General features: G+C 54.1%; 5 protein-coding genes across 5 annotated transcripts; 2 read left to right on the top strand and 3 right to left on the bottom strand.

Moving 5' to 3' along the window:
* Nucleotides 1–125: 125 nt before the first annotated feature.
* On the bottom strand, nt 126–2,150 carry P174DRAFT_516291 (putative general amidase). The gene is made up of 3 exons (XM_024832314.1): nt 1,729–2,150; nt 384–1,665; nt 126–324 (listed from the first exon to the last, which is right to left on the bottom strand). The coding sequence occupies exons 1-3, from the start codon at nt 2,053–2,055 to the stop codon at nt 194–196; spliced, it is 1,740 nt and encodes a 579-aa protein (XP_024677240.1). The 5' UTR covers nt 2,056–2,150; the 3' UTR covers nt 126–193.
* Nucleotides 2,151–2,355: 205 nt separating this feature from the next.
* Nucleotides 2,356–3,033, bottom strand: P174DRAFT_397520 (carboxymuconolactone decarboxylase family protein; the record flags this gene model as incomplete). The annotated part of the gene is made up of 1 exon (XM_024823801.1): nt 2,356–3,033. One exon carries the CDS (start codon nt 3,031–3,033, stop codon nt 2,356–2,358), a length of 678 nt encoding a protein of 225 aa, XP_024677239.1.
* A 520-nt stretch (nt 3,034–3,553) lies between these two features.
* On the top strand, nt 3,554–5,619 carry P174DRAFT_472324 (putative MFS drug efflux transporter). The gene has a single exon (XM_024830613.1). It carries the CDS (start codon nt 3,648–3,650, stop codon nt 5,379–5,381), a length of 1,734 nt encoding a protein of 577 aa, XP_024677238.1. The 5' UTR covers nt 3,554–3,647; the 3' UTR covers nt 5,382–5,619.
* A 945-nt stretch (nt 5,620–6,564) lies between these two features.
* Nucleotides 6,565–13,679, top strand: nrps7 (putative nonribosomal peptide synthase; the record flags this gene model as incomplete). Its single annotated transcript, XM_024825961.1, has 3 exons — nt 6,565–7,007; nt 7,070–10,957; nt 11,009–13,679. 3 exons carry the CDS (start codon nt 6,565–6,567, stop codon nt 13,677–13,679), a joined length of 7,002 nt encoding a protein of 2,333 aa, XP_024677237.1.
* A 493-nt stretch (nt 13,680–14,172) lies between these two features.
* Nucleotides 14,173–15,232, bottom strand: P174DRAFT_425671 (class I SAM-dependent methyltransferase; the record flags this gene model as incomplete). Its single annotated transcript, XM_024825307.1, has 4 exons — nt 14,173–14,428; nt 14,516–14,663; nt 14,733–14,986; nt 15,042–15,232. 4 exons carry the CDS (start codon nt 15,230–15,232, stop codon nt 14,173–14,175), a joined length of 849 nt encoding a protein of 282 aa, XP_024677236.1.
* Between the last annotated feature and the right edge of the window lie 677 nt (nt 15,233–15,909).

Below are 15,909 nucleotides of genomic sequence, written 5' to 3'. Positions count from 1 at the left end.
ACTTATAATTATTAGTAATGATGCTTGCCCAGCCTTTGTGCTCACACTGTGTGCCCTTCATTTTTCCACACTCAATTTTCAAACCAGTGCCTTGGCTGTGGGGCCCAGAAAAAGTGAAAGAGTTCAAACTGGTGAAGCTTGTTTTGCATCAGAGGTCTGGTTATCATAAGGGATTTGACCCCACCGCTCACTTTCACGATCGTATGGCTTGGTCAATGATTTCCATGGCTTGAAACAGTTCATAGTCGTGCTGTTTGGGTGTGACCACCTGGATGCTAAGGGTCGAGTCCAGATATACCCGGCGGTCGACAGGTTTTCCCTGCCCTGTAGCACTCAGTCAGCCATGAGGATCTACAAGATATGCAAGCGATCAGAATGCATACACAGGTCACGGTTTACTTTATCCCAGCTTCCTAGTACGGGAGAATCCATATCATTGCCGCTGTTGAGATCTGATTCCGTGAAATTGCGCACCGGGATTGTCCCAGCTGGATAGTCCAGAAGAACAAAGCTGGCCGTGTAGCCGATGGCATTGAACCGATCAATCTCGGGCACAGGATGAGGGGCGACGGGAGTAATAATCGCATCGATCCGTTTCGTGCAATCGCCATCCACTGTCCACATTCCAAGCAACTCCTTCTCAATATCAGATCTCTGTTCTTGTAATTGGGCCAGCTGCTCCAGAGTCAATGCCTCCCTCTGTTTCATTCTCTTCTGTAGCCACGGGATCAGTGGCTCCGAGGTGCTCTCAAGGAGATCGAGCAGGGCCCGGCCACCGTCGGCGCCCATCAACCGCCCCGCTATCCCTTGACATTTCTTCAAGGCTGGTGACACTGGCACGTCAACTACCCGAACACCAGGGGTCCGACGAAGAGAATCGGCAACTTCGTTCAAGATTCGAGCAACGGGGGGAAGAGGCGTGACTAGACCGTCCGTTCTCAGAACCCCAACTGTAAACTCTCGCTTCCGCCTGTCGGGCCCCAGGGACTCGCCCTCCCAGCGACCGGGGATGCAATCCTCGCCAAACCGCTCTGCTATGGGTACAATCTCTGCCAGGACGGTTCCCAAATCTGCCACCGACCGCGTCAGTGGCCCGGCAACTCCCTGGAGAGAAATCCGGCCAAGACTGGGCCTCTGACCGGTCACCACTCCGCCAAATGGAATCCGGCCGACGCTTGGTTTGAATCCGTACAGGCCGGTGCACATCGCAGGCACGCGGATACTGCCTCCGATATCAGTACCAAACCCGACCATGGATCCGCGCATCGCGACGAGGGCTGCCTCGCCGCCGGAACTCCCGCCCACTGTGAGCTGATGATTGAGCGGGTTCAAGGTGCGGCCGAAGACGTGGTTGTAGCTGTCTGGGGCGGCCATGCCTTGCGATACATTGGTCTTGGCAATGATCACTGCGCCTAATGAGAGAAGCATCTTGACCAACCGCGCATGAACGGTTGAAGGTCTGAAAGCCAGCGCGGTGAGGCCGATGCACGAGTCGACACCCTTGATTTGGAAACAGTCCTTGACGGAGACGGGAAGTCCGTGGAGAGGGCCGACAGGCTTTCCCGTTCGCTGGAGAACGCTGTCCAGGTGTTGGGCCCGTTGGATGGCGCTTGGAAATAGGGGCTCGGTCAAGCAGCGTGTAACTTGGTGAGCAATGGCCGATCGCTAACGCCATGGACATACATACACACATATTTAGCGACATCCATGTTGACCGGGGCAACCAACCTTGGAAAAGGCCCTCACGACGTCCTCTGCGCTAAACGTTCCCTGGCGCATCTGGGTCAAAAGTCCCCGGACGTCCCAATTCTCGGTGATGCTGAGCTCCTTTTGGGTCAACAGGCCTGACCTTTTTGGAATATCCATCACATTCCCTCTCGGGTATGCTTGGCTATGAGTTGCGGGTATTGGCGGAGAAAGCATGCCGGCGGGAATCAGGTGAGCTGGGAGTCTCCATTCGGTGGGGATGCCAGACTCCAGTTGCGCTTGTTTGCGCCGTGCAATCTCCAGATATGCTGGCTCCGGCATTGAGTCATGTTTGTCACTTGTGTGCATGATTAATGAGTAGGTGGGGAGAGAAGGGGGCCGGCGCTATTATATAGAGGTGTGCGCCGTCAAACCACTAGACCAAAAATGTGTTTAGGCAGCCGATTCTAGCCAGTAGAGTACTAGAAATGATAGGCATATTCTGATTGGCAAAAGATGTGATAAATCATAGGATACTACTAACGATGCGCGGGTATATAAAAGAACCAGGCTCGCAATAATTCTTGCTGTTAAACATTAAACATCATTCTGATTGTGCATCGTGCATGGACCTGAATCTTAGGAAGAATAAACACTCCATTATTTATTCTACCGCTGCTCGAGGCTAATTGGCTGTAAATCACTGCTGTTCTTGGTGATTTTCTCCACAATTGACTGGTTTAAATGGGGAATGGGTTTGTCTTTCTGGACCCTGAGGCCTCGGGTGATGCGAGCGATCATGGAATAGAACCCCAAGACGATGAACACCTCGACGATCTCATCGTCGGTCATCAGAGTCTTTGCCCAAGCAATCGTTTCTTCCGTGTTGGTCCAGGTGGCCACCGACTCGTCCACCAGAGTGATGATACACTGCTGTCGCTCGGTCCAAATGCCCATGGCGAACAGCTCTTCCGATTTCAACCCCTTCCGCAGTGCTTCGATCCTCTCGTCGCCCATGCCGTGCACACGCGACACGGGCTCATTGATGCCAAACAGGTATTCAGCACCCACGGTGCCAGCCATGCGGAGAACAACGAGCTGGTAGTCTAGAATCTGGATCGTGCGTGTCTTGCCGTCCAACAGCGCATTGAGGGTGTCCAGGATCGGTGGGAAGAGACCGGGGGACCGTGCAAACAAGCGAAAGACATTGCGATCAATTGGGAATGCCCTCAGTAACGCTGCATTCCCTTCATGCGCGGCATCCGGGTTATAGATATCGATTCCCTGGACCAGAGGGTGGGAGGTTGGGGACTGACTCGCCGGCGCGGATTGCGTTTCTTGAGTCATCATGTAAAGCACTGGCGGTATTCAGTGCTCGAGAGGACAGGAACTGATGATTCTGATGTAGTCAGTCACTCGGATCGGGACTCTGTCGTTTACAGTTGGTGGTCGTATCATACTGGGCGAGATGGCTTGAAACGAGACAAGTATATAACCGGAACAGTGGTCTGAATGGCGTTCCGGAGTAACATCCGTGAACATTCCTTGGCCGTAGATCGTCTGTTTCTCCAAGCATGAAGCCTGACTCTGGTTGGCTGCTCGTCCTGCATGACTTGACTTTAGTGTCGGCGGCAACGCTAATCCTCGCGCAGTTGATTTAGACGTCTCGCTCTTCGCGTCTGCGCGGCAACGCTAATGGCCTCCCCTGTCAGTGTTAGATGAGTGTTTTTAATAATAATAATTCTAAAGGCAGGTCAATGAGCCCAGAGTGATTAATCATGCTGACAAATGGGCTCAACCGTGGTGATCGCTCAGCTGGCGAGGAATTTGCCCTACCGCCCATCTTAAGATCCAATATTCCAAGGGCCCCTTCACGAATCCAGTCGACATCAATATAGACAAAAGTGCTATCCTGGTCGTTTTGGACCGTTCCTGTTCGGCATTTGATCTTTTGTTCTCGGATGCCTAAACAGAACCTGTCTTCTATGTCGGATACAATGGCGGCGGCCGACAAGCCTGCAAGCCTTGCGAGCAAGGACAGCAACCTCTCTCCCACAGAGCGTGAGCTTTCGGAAAAGGCAATCTCGACGGACTCGGATCCTGAAGCACAGAGCGGAGGAGACTCTGTGCCAGAAGATTCCAAGTCTCCCCCTCGAGAGATCACCGGTTGGAAATGGTTCCTTGTCGTGTTGTCCATTTACAGTTCGCAGTTCCTCTTCGCCCTCGACAACACCATTGTCGCAAACGTGCAACCCGTCATTGTGGGCCATTTCAACTCGGTCGAAAAGCTCCCATGGATCAGTGTCGCCTTCCTGATTGGCGCGGCCGGGACCAATTTGATCTGGGGCAAAGTCTTTGCGCAATTCAACGCAAAATGGACTTATATCCTGTCGGTTTTTGTCTTTGAAGTCGGATCCGCCGTCTGCGGCGCTGCGCCCAACATGAACGCCTTGATCATTGGCCGCGCGATTTGTGGCGTTTCGGGATCGGGCATGTACGTCGGACTCATGACCCTGCTGGCGGCCACAACCACCATCCAGGAGCGACCTCTCTACGTTGGTGGAGGAGGTTTCATCTGGGGTGTCGGCACTGTCCTGGGCCCTATCATCGGCGGAGCGTTTACCGACTCGTCTGCCGGCTGGCGGTGGGCGTTCTACATCAACCTGTGCGTCGGCGCGGTCTGTGCCCCAGTCTACCTCTTCCTGCTTCCCAATAAGGACCCCCGTCCCGGCGTCAGTCTGCGTGAGCGCGCCAACACCATGGACCATATTGGCGGTATCCTCACCATCGGCGCCATGGTGACGGGTGTCATGGCCGTCTCGTTTGGTGGTGTGATGTATCCCTGGAACTCGGGCCGGATCATCGGGCTCTTCTGTTGCTCTGCGGTACTCTTCATCCTGCTCGGCCTGCAGCAAGTCTTCACTATCTACACTAACGTCGCCCACCGTGTGCTTCCTGTCGAGTTCTTCAAGAGTCGGACCGTGTTGATTCTGTTCGCCGCAACCGCCGCCGGTGGGACCGCCATTTTCGTCCCCGTCTACATGGCCCCGCTGTATTTCCAGTTCACCCGCGGCGACTCGACCCTGGAGTCCGGCGTCCGGTTGCTGCCGTTCATTATCCTGATGATTGTGGCCGTCATGGCCAACGGCGCACTCCTCTCCAAATTTGGGATGTACATGCCGTGGTACCTTGTCGGAGGTATCCTGGTGGTCATCGGGGGCGCCCTGATGTACACCGTCGGCCTCACCACATCGGTGGCACATGTGTACGGCTACACCATCCTCATTGGTGTTGGCGTGGGTTTCTTTGCCCAAGCATCATTCTCCGTCGCGCAAGCCACCGTGGCCCCGGAGCTAATTCCCTCTGCCGTCGGTTTTATTTCGCTGGCCCAGATTACGGGCATCACTCTGGCCCTCGCCATCGCCAACGCAGTGTTTTTCAACGAAAGTGTGAGGTCCTTGAAGACCATTTTACCTGGAGTGGATCCCGAGCGAATTAAGGATACGATTTCAGGCACCCAGTCGGAGTTTTTCCAGAGTCTCCTACCAGGCGTCCGCGAGCAGGTGCTGGAAGCCATAGTGGACGCCCTCAGCAAGTCTTATATCCTGGTCATGACTGCTGGTGCGTTGGTGGCTGTGCTGAGCCTTCTCATGAAGCGCGAGAAGCTATTCCTTGCTCCTTCCGGGGGATCCTGATTTGGACGAATGACACGAATCTCTACTGTCCATCAGATACGATCACAGGGTGTTGCAAACGGGGCGGCCCACCCCCATCCGGCTCTGCTTTTTATTAGAGAAAAATTGCGCGCCTCTTGTTTCTTTTCGCTGCCCATAGTTTCACCTTCCTGTGTGTGTCGAACAGGGACTGTAAACACGTTGTTAGGCATGCAAAATCCATGATCCTACACGGATTCCTTGATGCGATTTATTCTAGATCAGACTGAAACGACATGAATGAGAATTCTCAGATACATATAATTGGTATTCAGCATAAAACCCTTCACCTAGCACCAAAGGTTACGAGCACTGTATAACCAGCAAGTAAAGAGAGTAGGACCCTTGTGAAAGAAAGCTATGCCACGGCATGTGACCACGAGTACAAACGTAGATTCAGTGCCAAGGGGCCCCAGAGAGAGTCGATACTATGCTACTTTTTTGGGCTCAATGTTTGACAAAGATGCTCAGCGGGGTGTGCTATGAATGGCCCGTTTGAACTGGCCTGTTGTCCCAGAACCATCATGGCCGTTGTCCTTTATCGCTATTGATGGATCATGAAGGGGCATGTGGTTGTTTCACCTGCACCTTCAGAACCGGTCAATGGCCGGGGCCCTTCCAGCAGAGACGAGGGCCAACGTAAAACTCCACCCATGTTTCGATGCCGCTCTGTAGAATTCCACGAGTCAGGGAGAACGTAGAGAGCGGCCAATGCCGGCGACATACAGTAGGCAGCATGTAATAGTCAATACCTGAAGAATCTCGGGAATACGAGCGCCTTTCATCGGCCGCCAAGGGGTTGCAGTGCTGCCGAGCGGTGCGGGCATGCATGACTCTCTTGCCAGAAGAGAGCAGTGCGCCTTGCTGCCGCCCCCACGCCGCGCGCAGTTGCACGATGTTTAGTCCTGCCGCCAGAAACTAGGTCTCCATGTGGCAATCCCTTTCCCATGCCCATGGCGCACTGTGGCCCGGCGCACCGCTGTAGGTTGCGACATGGGTCTTGTTCATTTCAGACTTTGCCGAACCCTGCCGAGCCAATCAAGTACAACATAGACTGTAAAGAGATGACTTTAAGGCCTGGGTTTTACCTGGCCCTGACAGTCAAACGTGAATAGGCTGTGCTTCATACGTGCCTTCGGCCGGAGATCATTCAACCTGATTCAATATGGCCCCATACATCGATACGCAAGATGACTCCCCCTCGTCGGTAGACGCCTTTTCACACATCCAGCCTACCAAGGATACCAATGTTGCATCCCAGTACTGGGAAGAGCTCTTTCGCGGCGTCGGACCACAACCGCGGTTGGCATGCGTGCCTCTGGACCACCAATGGCCTCGTGCGGAAACGACAGTACTGGCCTCCGACGGCCTGCTGGAGGCAGCCATGACGTTCAGCCGTACACACAATATCAGCCTAGAGGACTTGATATACGCCGTATGGGCTATCGTTTCTGCCAGGCAAACAGTTAGCGGCCAATCCACGGTCCTGTTTACCGTTGCTGGCCGCAAACAACCCAGCGCCAAACAAGATACTGCAGAGAATGGAGGAGCCGAACAGGACTACCCCTGGTTCTATCCGTACCTGAGGATGTGGATGTTCTCTCGTGGGTTCGTCATGTGGGCACCGCTGCAGTCACAGCTTCTGCCCTGTCATACATTGGATACGATAGAATTATGGAGATAGCCTCGGGAATGTGCCCCCAAGTGAAAGTGTCAGTCACTTTCGAGGATGACAGCCACGACACAATGGCTCCAGATGATGACTTCCCCTTGGTATTCAACATCATTGCATCGGCCAGCCTGAAACTCAGCATGCGGCACAACGCTACCGTCCCAAGGGGGGATGTTCGAGCTCTACTGGATCGCTTTGCAGTAACACTACAACGGGTGACAGGGAACCATGACGCCAAAGCCTCGTCAGTCGATATTATGCCTCCAGCTGAAAGACAGCTGCTGCTCGACTATGGCAAAGCTCCTCACAAGCCGAAAAGCGGTATGGTCCATTCTCTGATCGAGGAACAAGCAAAAGCGAGGCCGGATGCAGCTGCCGTACAGTTTGAAACAGAACCCCCACTCACGTACTCTGCCCTGAACAAACGCTCAAACCAACTGGCCCGCCAGATCCGCCAATATGGCGCCAAATATATTGCCGTGCACCAGCGCATGTCTACGGACTTCATCGTGACACTTTTGGCTATTCTAAAATCTGGGGCAGCATACGTGATCTTAGATCCCGACGCTCCCGCTGCCCGGAAATCATTCATCCTCGAGGACCTCCAACCGGGCCTGGTCATTGTCGATCACAGTACCGCAGGTGAGCTGGACAAGGAGGTCCAGATTGGAGACCTGCTGTCTCAGTCGTCCAGCCATGATACCGGTGATCTCCTGCATGTCCAGGACCCAAGCAGCGTTGCATACGTGATTTACACCTCTGGGTCGACGGGGAAACCGAAACCGGTACTGCTAGACCACCAAGCTGCCTTTAACGGGCTGTTGGCCTTTCCGCCAGTTGCGAGCCTTCGCCAGTTGCTCTTCTTTAACCCAGCCTTTTCGGCGGCCCAGAGATCCATTTGGGCCACTCTCAGTGTCGGTGGATGCTTGTGTCTCGCCAGCAAAGAAAATCTTACCGTCCACACGGCCAAGATGATCAATACCATGGATGTCAATTCGGTCGATATGACCTCGTCTGCAGCCGCGTTGATATCGCCGGATGATGTACCGTCGCTTCGGCGCATGGTGCTGGGAGGCGAGATGGTCAATCCCACTGTCATTCAGACATGGGAACACCGAGTCGAACTGCTCTCGTCCTACGGCCTCAGCGAATGCACACAGCTCAACTGGCGTCATCGCTTGCAGTCCAATGTGAGCTCCCGCATGATCGGTCAACCGTATGACACGACGACCTCCTATATCCTTATTCCTGGCGCCACGGAGCTTGCGCCTCTGCTGGTCCCCGGCGAGCTGTGCCTCGGCGGTGCTCAACTTGCCAGAGGATACTTGGATCGCCCTGAAGAGACGGCGAAGCGGTTCATCCAGAACCCGTTTGGGAAAGGCAGACTATACCGAACGGGCGATATGGCCGTTCGCCACGCTGACGGGTCGGTCGAGTTGGTCGGGAGGATCGATTTCCAGGTCAAGATCAATGGGCACCGGGTCGATCCTGGCGAGCCCAATTCGATTATTCAAGCCATCGAGGAGGTCGAAGACTCTGCCGTCGTTCCGGCTTCCGTGAACAACAGGACTGTCCTTGTCGCTGCCGTCGTCAGTCGTGCCGGCACCGACTGGGAGGCTCTTGTCAGCAAGCTTCGGCCATTCCTGGCTGCCAGGCTGCCACTCTACATGGTTCCACAGTTCTGGGTGCCCATGCCCGCATTACCTGTGAACGCAAACGGAAAGGTTGACATGGTGGCAATCCGTAACACGGTAGAGGGTCTAAGCGAGTCCGGCCAGCTGCTTCCCGAGCGGTCTCACCTGGGATTAGAGGAAGAAGGCAACTTCACGGACAACGAGAAGGTGGTCCGGAGCCTGTGGGCCAAGGTCCTGTCACTTTCGGAGTCAGAGATCTCCCTTGGGGATTCATTCATCTCACTGGGCGGTACATCGCTTGAAGCTATTCAGGTCGTGTCACAACTCCAGGCAGTTCACGGACTCAGCCTCCGGGTCGAGGATATACTTCTTGGTGAGACGCTGTCCCACGTTGCAGCCGCCGTGCAACCACAGCTTGCAGAGGAGAAAGTCGATAATGATACCACACCTTCTGCGTTATTACAATTGACACCTTCCATTGAGAGCCTCGGTATCAGCATTTCTGACATAGAAGACATCTTTCCTGTGACACCTTTCCAAGAAGCGGCCATTGCAAACACGATGATGGGCGGTACAAGTTACATCTACAGTCGCTCCTACAGCTTTGAGGGCCACAGTCAGGACGATGTCAAAGCCGCCTTCGAGACCCTGATGAAGTCTGACGGGTGGCTGCGCACGACGTTTGTCCCCAAAGGAACGACCTTCCTCCAAGTGGTGAAGAAATCTGCAGATCTCCCTTGGGAAACTTCTGACATGGATTTGACCGAATACATGCAGAAACAGACGTCCAAGGCGATGTTTCCCGGCGAGCTATGGTGGAATGCGGCTGCCTTGCCTAACAACGTCCTCGTCATCACAGCTCATCACGCGCTTTTCGATTTCTGGTCCAATGAGTTTCTGGCACAAGACCTCACCTCTGTGCTGCAGAGGACACCCCGGATCCAGCGACGAGGGTTCCGTCCCTACGTTGAGTATCTCCAACAACATGACCCCGACGCCATGCAAAAGTTTTGGCAAGAGTATCTCGCTGGTGCTCTGCCCAGCCGCCTCGGTTCCCAGGTTGCCCCAGAAAACACGGTTACTTCTAAGGTGCACTGTGACCTGAAGAGCACCGCATCGCAGCGCGGGGTCACACCAGGCGTTCTTCTGTACGCCGCGTGGGCCGTTGTTCTTGGTCTTGCCAACTCAACCGAAGATGTGGTCATGGGCGTGACGTTCTCTGGGCGAGATGCCCCCGTTGCAGGTGTCCTTCAAATGAGCGGCCCTACTCTCATGGTCGCTCCGCTGCGGGTCAAGGTCAACAAGTCTACACCATTGGACACGCACTTGGAAAATATCCAGTCCAATCTCTGGACCGTCGCCAGGAATGCGCCGTATGGGCTGCGAAAGATCCTCAAGGCCAGTGGCCAGCCGAAAGATCTCTTTGACACCATGGCAAACTTCTTAATCAAAATCCCCACCTCCACGACTCCTGGGGGATTAAGGCAGCTGCCCGAGAGCAATTTGGGAACAGTCGAATATACCAAACTTGAACTTCGCAACGACAGCTTGGACCGCGTGATTTTGACCTCAACATTGGAGCCGGAGTATGCCCAGGCTCTTGCCGATACCCTCGCAACTGTTTTGAACGCAGCCTCTGATGCACCGCTGACCAAACTTGAGGAGTTCAAAACGGTGCAACCGGTACCCGTACTCATGGAGAGACTCGATGATCCAGCGGACAATGTGCCAGATCATTGTGAAGCGCACGCTAACAAGGTCGAGGATCCGGCGGAGAGCCTAGATGGGGAGCTAGCTCACTCTGCACTGCAAAGAATAGCCGCCTCCCATCCGTCCTGGACGGCGGTCGAGGACATCTCTGGAGCTCGGATCACGTATGCGGGATTAGCCATCAAAATGAACCAGCTTGCAGGTTTGTTGAGAGAAAGGGGCGTGGTGCTGGAGCAGATCGTTCCCATCATGCTCGAAAAGTCGATCAACACCATTGTCGCAATGTTTGGCATTCTCGTGGCCGGAGGTGCCTTTTTGCCCCTCGGCCCAGAAAATCCCCGGGAAAGAAACTTGGGAATCCTCGAAGACTCGGGAGCCAAACTTGTCATCACTGATCAACTGAATGCTGAATTCTTCAAGGGCACCTCCTATGAAGTAATTATTATCGATGCGGTCTCATGGGACACAATTCCCCTCCAACGGCAAATTGTGCCGGGGCTTAATCCAAAGAGCCTTGCGTATGTTATATACACATCTGGCAGGTAAGGACAATAAGCCCACCATGCTGTACCTGAAATTGACCTCTTCTACAGCACGGGCAAGCCCAAGGGGACACTGATACCCCACAGCGCCATTGTCGCGGCCCTGGAAGGTATACTTTATGCTACGACCCAAGACAACTCGCGCAGGATAATGTGGTCGCTGAACTACACTTTTGATGGTTCCTTCTATCCTCTGTTTCCGACTCTGGCAACGGGTCGCACGCTGTGTGTCGCTCCTCAAAACGTCATCGTTGGCAACCTCGCCGATGTCATCACCACGATGAGGGTTGACCAAATCAACCTAACACCGACCATGGCCAGCCTCCTTCATCCGGACGACGTGCCGACTCTGGAGATCTTAGCCACGGGAGGCGAACCAGTTACTCACAACATGCTCAATGTCTGGGCGCCCCGCATCAAAGTGTACACCTCCTATGGCCCTACGGAGGCCACAATCTGTGTGACGACCCGGCAAGTCACCCCCGACATGAACATTCGCAACGTTGGCTGCCCATTCCCGAACACCACCGCCCTGATTCTTGACCCAGACACAATGGAGGAACTGCCCTCTGGCACCGTGGGGGAGCTCTGCATCGCCGGTCCTCAGCTGGCCCGAGGTTACTTGAATCGCCCCGAAGCAACGGACAAGGCCTTCCAGGGCACTTCCAATCAAAGGTTCTACCGTACTGGAGACCTTGCCCGATTGCTGCCCAACGGTGAAATTGAGCTATTTGGACGCAAAGACGACCAGGTCAAGATCAACGGGCACCGAATGGAGCTGGGCGAGATCGAGAGCGTTATCAGGAAGGCGAATGTATTCAGTCAGTGCGCCGTCATTGCCGCAACAGTCCTCAAGAAAAAGCAGCTCGTCGCATTCTGCTCGACATCAGTCCAGACACCAGGCGAGGAAACAGGGGAAGACCTGCTCCTGGCCCCGACCGAGTTGCCCGAGGTTGATCAAATTAAAGCCCATCTGACCACTCTTCCCCAGTACATGGTCCCTACAATATGGCTTCCTGTCTCCAAACTCCCGAGCCTTACCTCGGGGAAAATCGATCGGAAGCGACTGACGGCTCTAGTTGAAGGCATGGCTGACGGCGTACTAAAAAGCTACCTGCCCCATTCTGATATATCGGAGATCAATTCTGAAGCAGAGCGGGAATTGCAGTTGCTATGGTCCGCCCTGTTTGACACCCCGGCCGAGAATATCCACGCCAATTCCACCTTTCATGCTCTTGGAGGGGATTCCATCTCTGCATTGAACCTGGGTAGTATGCTTCGTCGGCGCGGATACAAAATACAGATCAACGACATCCTGTCCAGCTCCACGTTGCGAGAACAAGCCGCGCTGATAGTCAAGGACCAACCAAATGGCGAAAGCACTGCTGCTGAAACAGTCCAGCAACTGGTGTACCAGCCACCGGAAGCTGTATACGAACACCTCGAGCAAATTGGTGTCTCCAGAACCGATGTGGAGGACATTTATCCTTGCAGCCCGGGCCAAATTGAGTTCTTCACACAAGGAGAAAAGCCTGACCGGTTCTGGCAGCTGATGGCCGTTCGCACGCTCCCCAACAACTTGGATTTTGATCGTTGGATCTATCTGACAAGCCAGCTTACGAAGAATAACCAGATCCTGCGCGCTCTGTACCTGCAGACCGACGCCCAGAATCCGCAGTCGCTGGTCCAAGTGGTGCTCAAGCACCCCATTCTCAATCTCACCTATCGATCCTACCGCACGGAGGAGGAAAAGCAGAGCATATTGGAAGCCGAGTGGCAAAGACCGTTTGATTCGGCGAAGCCATTCGTGCGGTACACGTTGCTTGAGAACTCCCAGGGCACACGCGATCTGGTCATCAACCTGCACCATTCCTCATACGACGGGACCCTCCTTCATATTTTTGATGACCAATTTCAAGCCCTCAACCAGAACAAGTCCATCCAGCAGCCGACGCCTTTCAAAGACTTTATCACTCACTTCCTGCGCACCCCGAAGCAGCCCCAGCTCCACTACTGGACCCGTCTCCTTCAAAACCACTATTTCGACTTCCCATCCACAGTCACCGAACCAAAGCTATCCAGCACCGAGGTTGCAAGAATTGACGCATCTCTGGGTATCAATGACCTGGCCAGCTCCACGGGGGTAACGGCCCCAATCGTGTTCCAGACGGCCTACTCGCTCCTCCTGGCCCACCTCAGCGGCGCACGCGACGTGATCTACGACAATCTCGTAACAGGGCGCAACGTTGCCCTCGACAACCCGCAGCTGATCAATGGGAACTGCGCCAACTTCCTGCCTTACCATTCGCATGTGGCGGACGATATGCCCACTGAGACCCTGCTCCGGTCCACACAGGCGGACTTTTGGGCCTCGACGGAGAACGGCCTCGTGTCCCTCGGAGAGATATACGAGGCTCTGGGTCGCGACCGGTCTACTGCAGCCGCCAAATGTCTCTTCTGCTTCCAACCATTTGAGCCTGTCACGGCTCAGCAGGACCCAATGCGCTGGGTTGTCATGAAGATGAGCAAGAACCGGATGACGTTCAACTATGCCATCCAGATGGAGGTGGTCAAGGCGGCGACCAAGGGTGAGTATCTTGTGCGATTCGGCTACGATGAGAGAGCGTTCTCGTCTGATGAGGCTCGGACGGCGTTGGCATGGTATACTCGGTGCTTGGATGGTATGGCGAAAGGAAAGGTGGTCGGGGAGCTGGGTGTCTAGTGATATAGTATCTCGACATGTTTGCTACGCTATAGTATCTAAATATCTTAAAAATAGCGGGTCAGTTTGGCTAAAGGATTGGTGAGTAAAGTCTCATATTCGCACGGGTTGCTTGAGAATAGCCAGTCCTTATAGCTATATAGTTGCCACTCTGTCAAGTATTATCATGCCAGCCACAATGCAAGTGCACATGTCTGCACCAGGATATATCTATCTAGGTCCACTAACCATCAGGTACATCACAACTTAGATTTTTCCGCATTATTCCTTTTCTGATATTTCTATTATTATTTTTACGGGACCACTTCTTCCTTACGCTACATAATGTAGGAGACTGACACTATACAGTGAAGGAGTTACAGATTTCAAGTATAGGGTGGCTAGCTTTACGTCTAGTTAGAGCGTTTTGAACAGCTGCGTATATTTCTGAGTTCCAAAGTCTTCTATTTAAAGGTAAAGGAGAGCTAATGGTTTTACGAAATCCCTTCAACGATCAGGGCTTCTGTCCCACGAAAGCAAAGCGGCGCACCTTCCACGAAAGACCGTTTCTGGCCTCAACAACCGTGTTGGCATGCAGTTTGGTGAGCTCCTCCTTGAGGTCTCCGTCCAGCTTGCTGATCAGCTCCCCGAACAGGCCGAGATAATTCGTCTGGTCCAGCAACAGCAGGTAGGTGTCGGTCGAGAATTCCTCCCGAACCACATTCTGCAGGCCTTGTTCCTTGAATGTCTCTGCCAGAGCCACGGACCACCTGCAACATGTGTCAGCAGTCACTCTAGGCATGGTATAGATCTTGCCAGTGCGGGAAGGAGTTGAAGAAGGAAAGAATCACACTTACGACGCGGGGGTCGCGGCACGGAAACGCGCATCAAGACGCTGCAGAAGCTTTTCGGCGTTCTCGGATGAGTTGGCAGGGTCTGCCTTGACGATCGGGCGCTTGCTCGCGTCGTCATTGGGCTCCTCCCATTGCAGGTAACCACCGGGCTCTAGGTATCGTCCCCGTCAGCCGGGGCTTTCTCATGCGACCATCATGAGTGGACGGAGACGGCACATACTGAGCAGTTTCATCATGTTCTGTATGACAGGCACGGGATCGCTGCCCGCTTGATTGACAACCTGCACGAGCAGTCGCGCATGGACGACATCGAACTTTCCTCTGTACTCTTCCGGGATCTCTCCGAGGATATCGAGCTTGCTCAGGGATACGTTGGGCGGGAGGAATCCGGGGGCGGGGTACTGCTCGCTCGAGATGTCGAAGCCGTGAAGCTTTGCGTTGGGGAGTTGACGGAGGAGGTCGAGAATCCAAATCCTGTGCGGATATTGGGAATTAGATCTGATACAAGACGAGCGTAGAAGATCCATACCCAGTGCCCGTGCCTACGTCAGCAATGGCGAGATCAGGGCGCGAGACATCAATGGACGGGTGCAGGAGGTATCCCATATTCTCCTTCCAGATGTAATGCTGGAGGCTAAGACGGGTCGAAGCCGCGACATTGCGATTGAGGCGATATGGATCCGACGCCGAAGATACCGAGTTGCCGTTGGGCTGGGTCATTGTGATATCGGGAGAGATAAGATGAAACTGAAAACAAGATGCTGCTGAGATTGGACCCTACAATGGTAAAGACTTCTGATCATTTAAGTACGGAGAAGCATTCACTACCGCTACGCCAGGTGAACTAATACTGTTATCTCTCATTCTCTATCGTCTCTGCCCCTCCCATGAGCCCCGCGTGCTCAGCTGGTCATACAGACTCGCCGCGCCGAAGCCAGAGAGCCATTTTGGCCTGCCGCCGGCATTAGGTAACTGGTGTACCCGGGGAGATATGAAAACATGTCTAATCGAGGGCGGTTCGAGGAGAAGACGTCCGAACAGTGCTATACCGCTGAAAGTAAGAGATCCACCTCGAGTCAGTACTCAGTACACCCCGGGTAGACGGATCGGACGGTATGGAGTTGCCTAGCTTTACCGCCAGGGGCCAAAGGTTGTGTCAACCAGAATATGTCTATAATATCCATTAACCTGGAAATGGTTGCGGAGGCACCTTAGGTTGAAACCCGCCCACACGAGTCATTGCCCTTGCCAAGATCTCCGGCGCGTGTTGGCGGCTCGGCCACCTGTTTAGCGCTGCCGCTGTCACTTGGGCTAGAGGCTAGCGAACAAGCGAGACGTCGCCGAGAATGCCGGATACGAGCTCCCACACAAACTGGGCCGCCATGGAGAGATCCTCG

This window comes from Aspergillus novofumigatus, assembly GCF_002847465.1.
Source record: "Aspergillus novofumigatus IBT 16806 chromosome Unknown P174scaffold_12, whole genome shotgun sequence".
Classification (NCBI taxonomy): domain Eukaryota; kingdom Fungi; phylum Ascomycota; class Eurotiomycetes; order Eurotiales; family Aspergillaceae; genus Aspergillus; species Aspergillus novofumigatus.
This window is presented reverse-complemented; position numbering and strand designations above follow the sequence as displayed.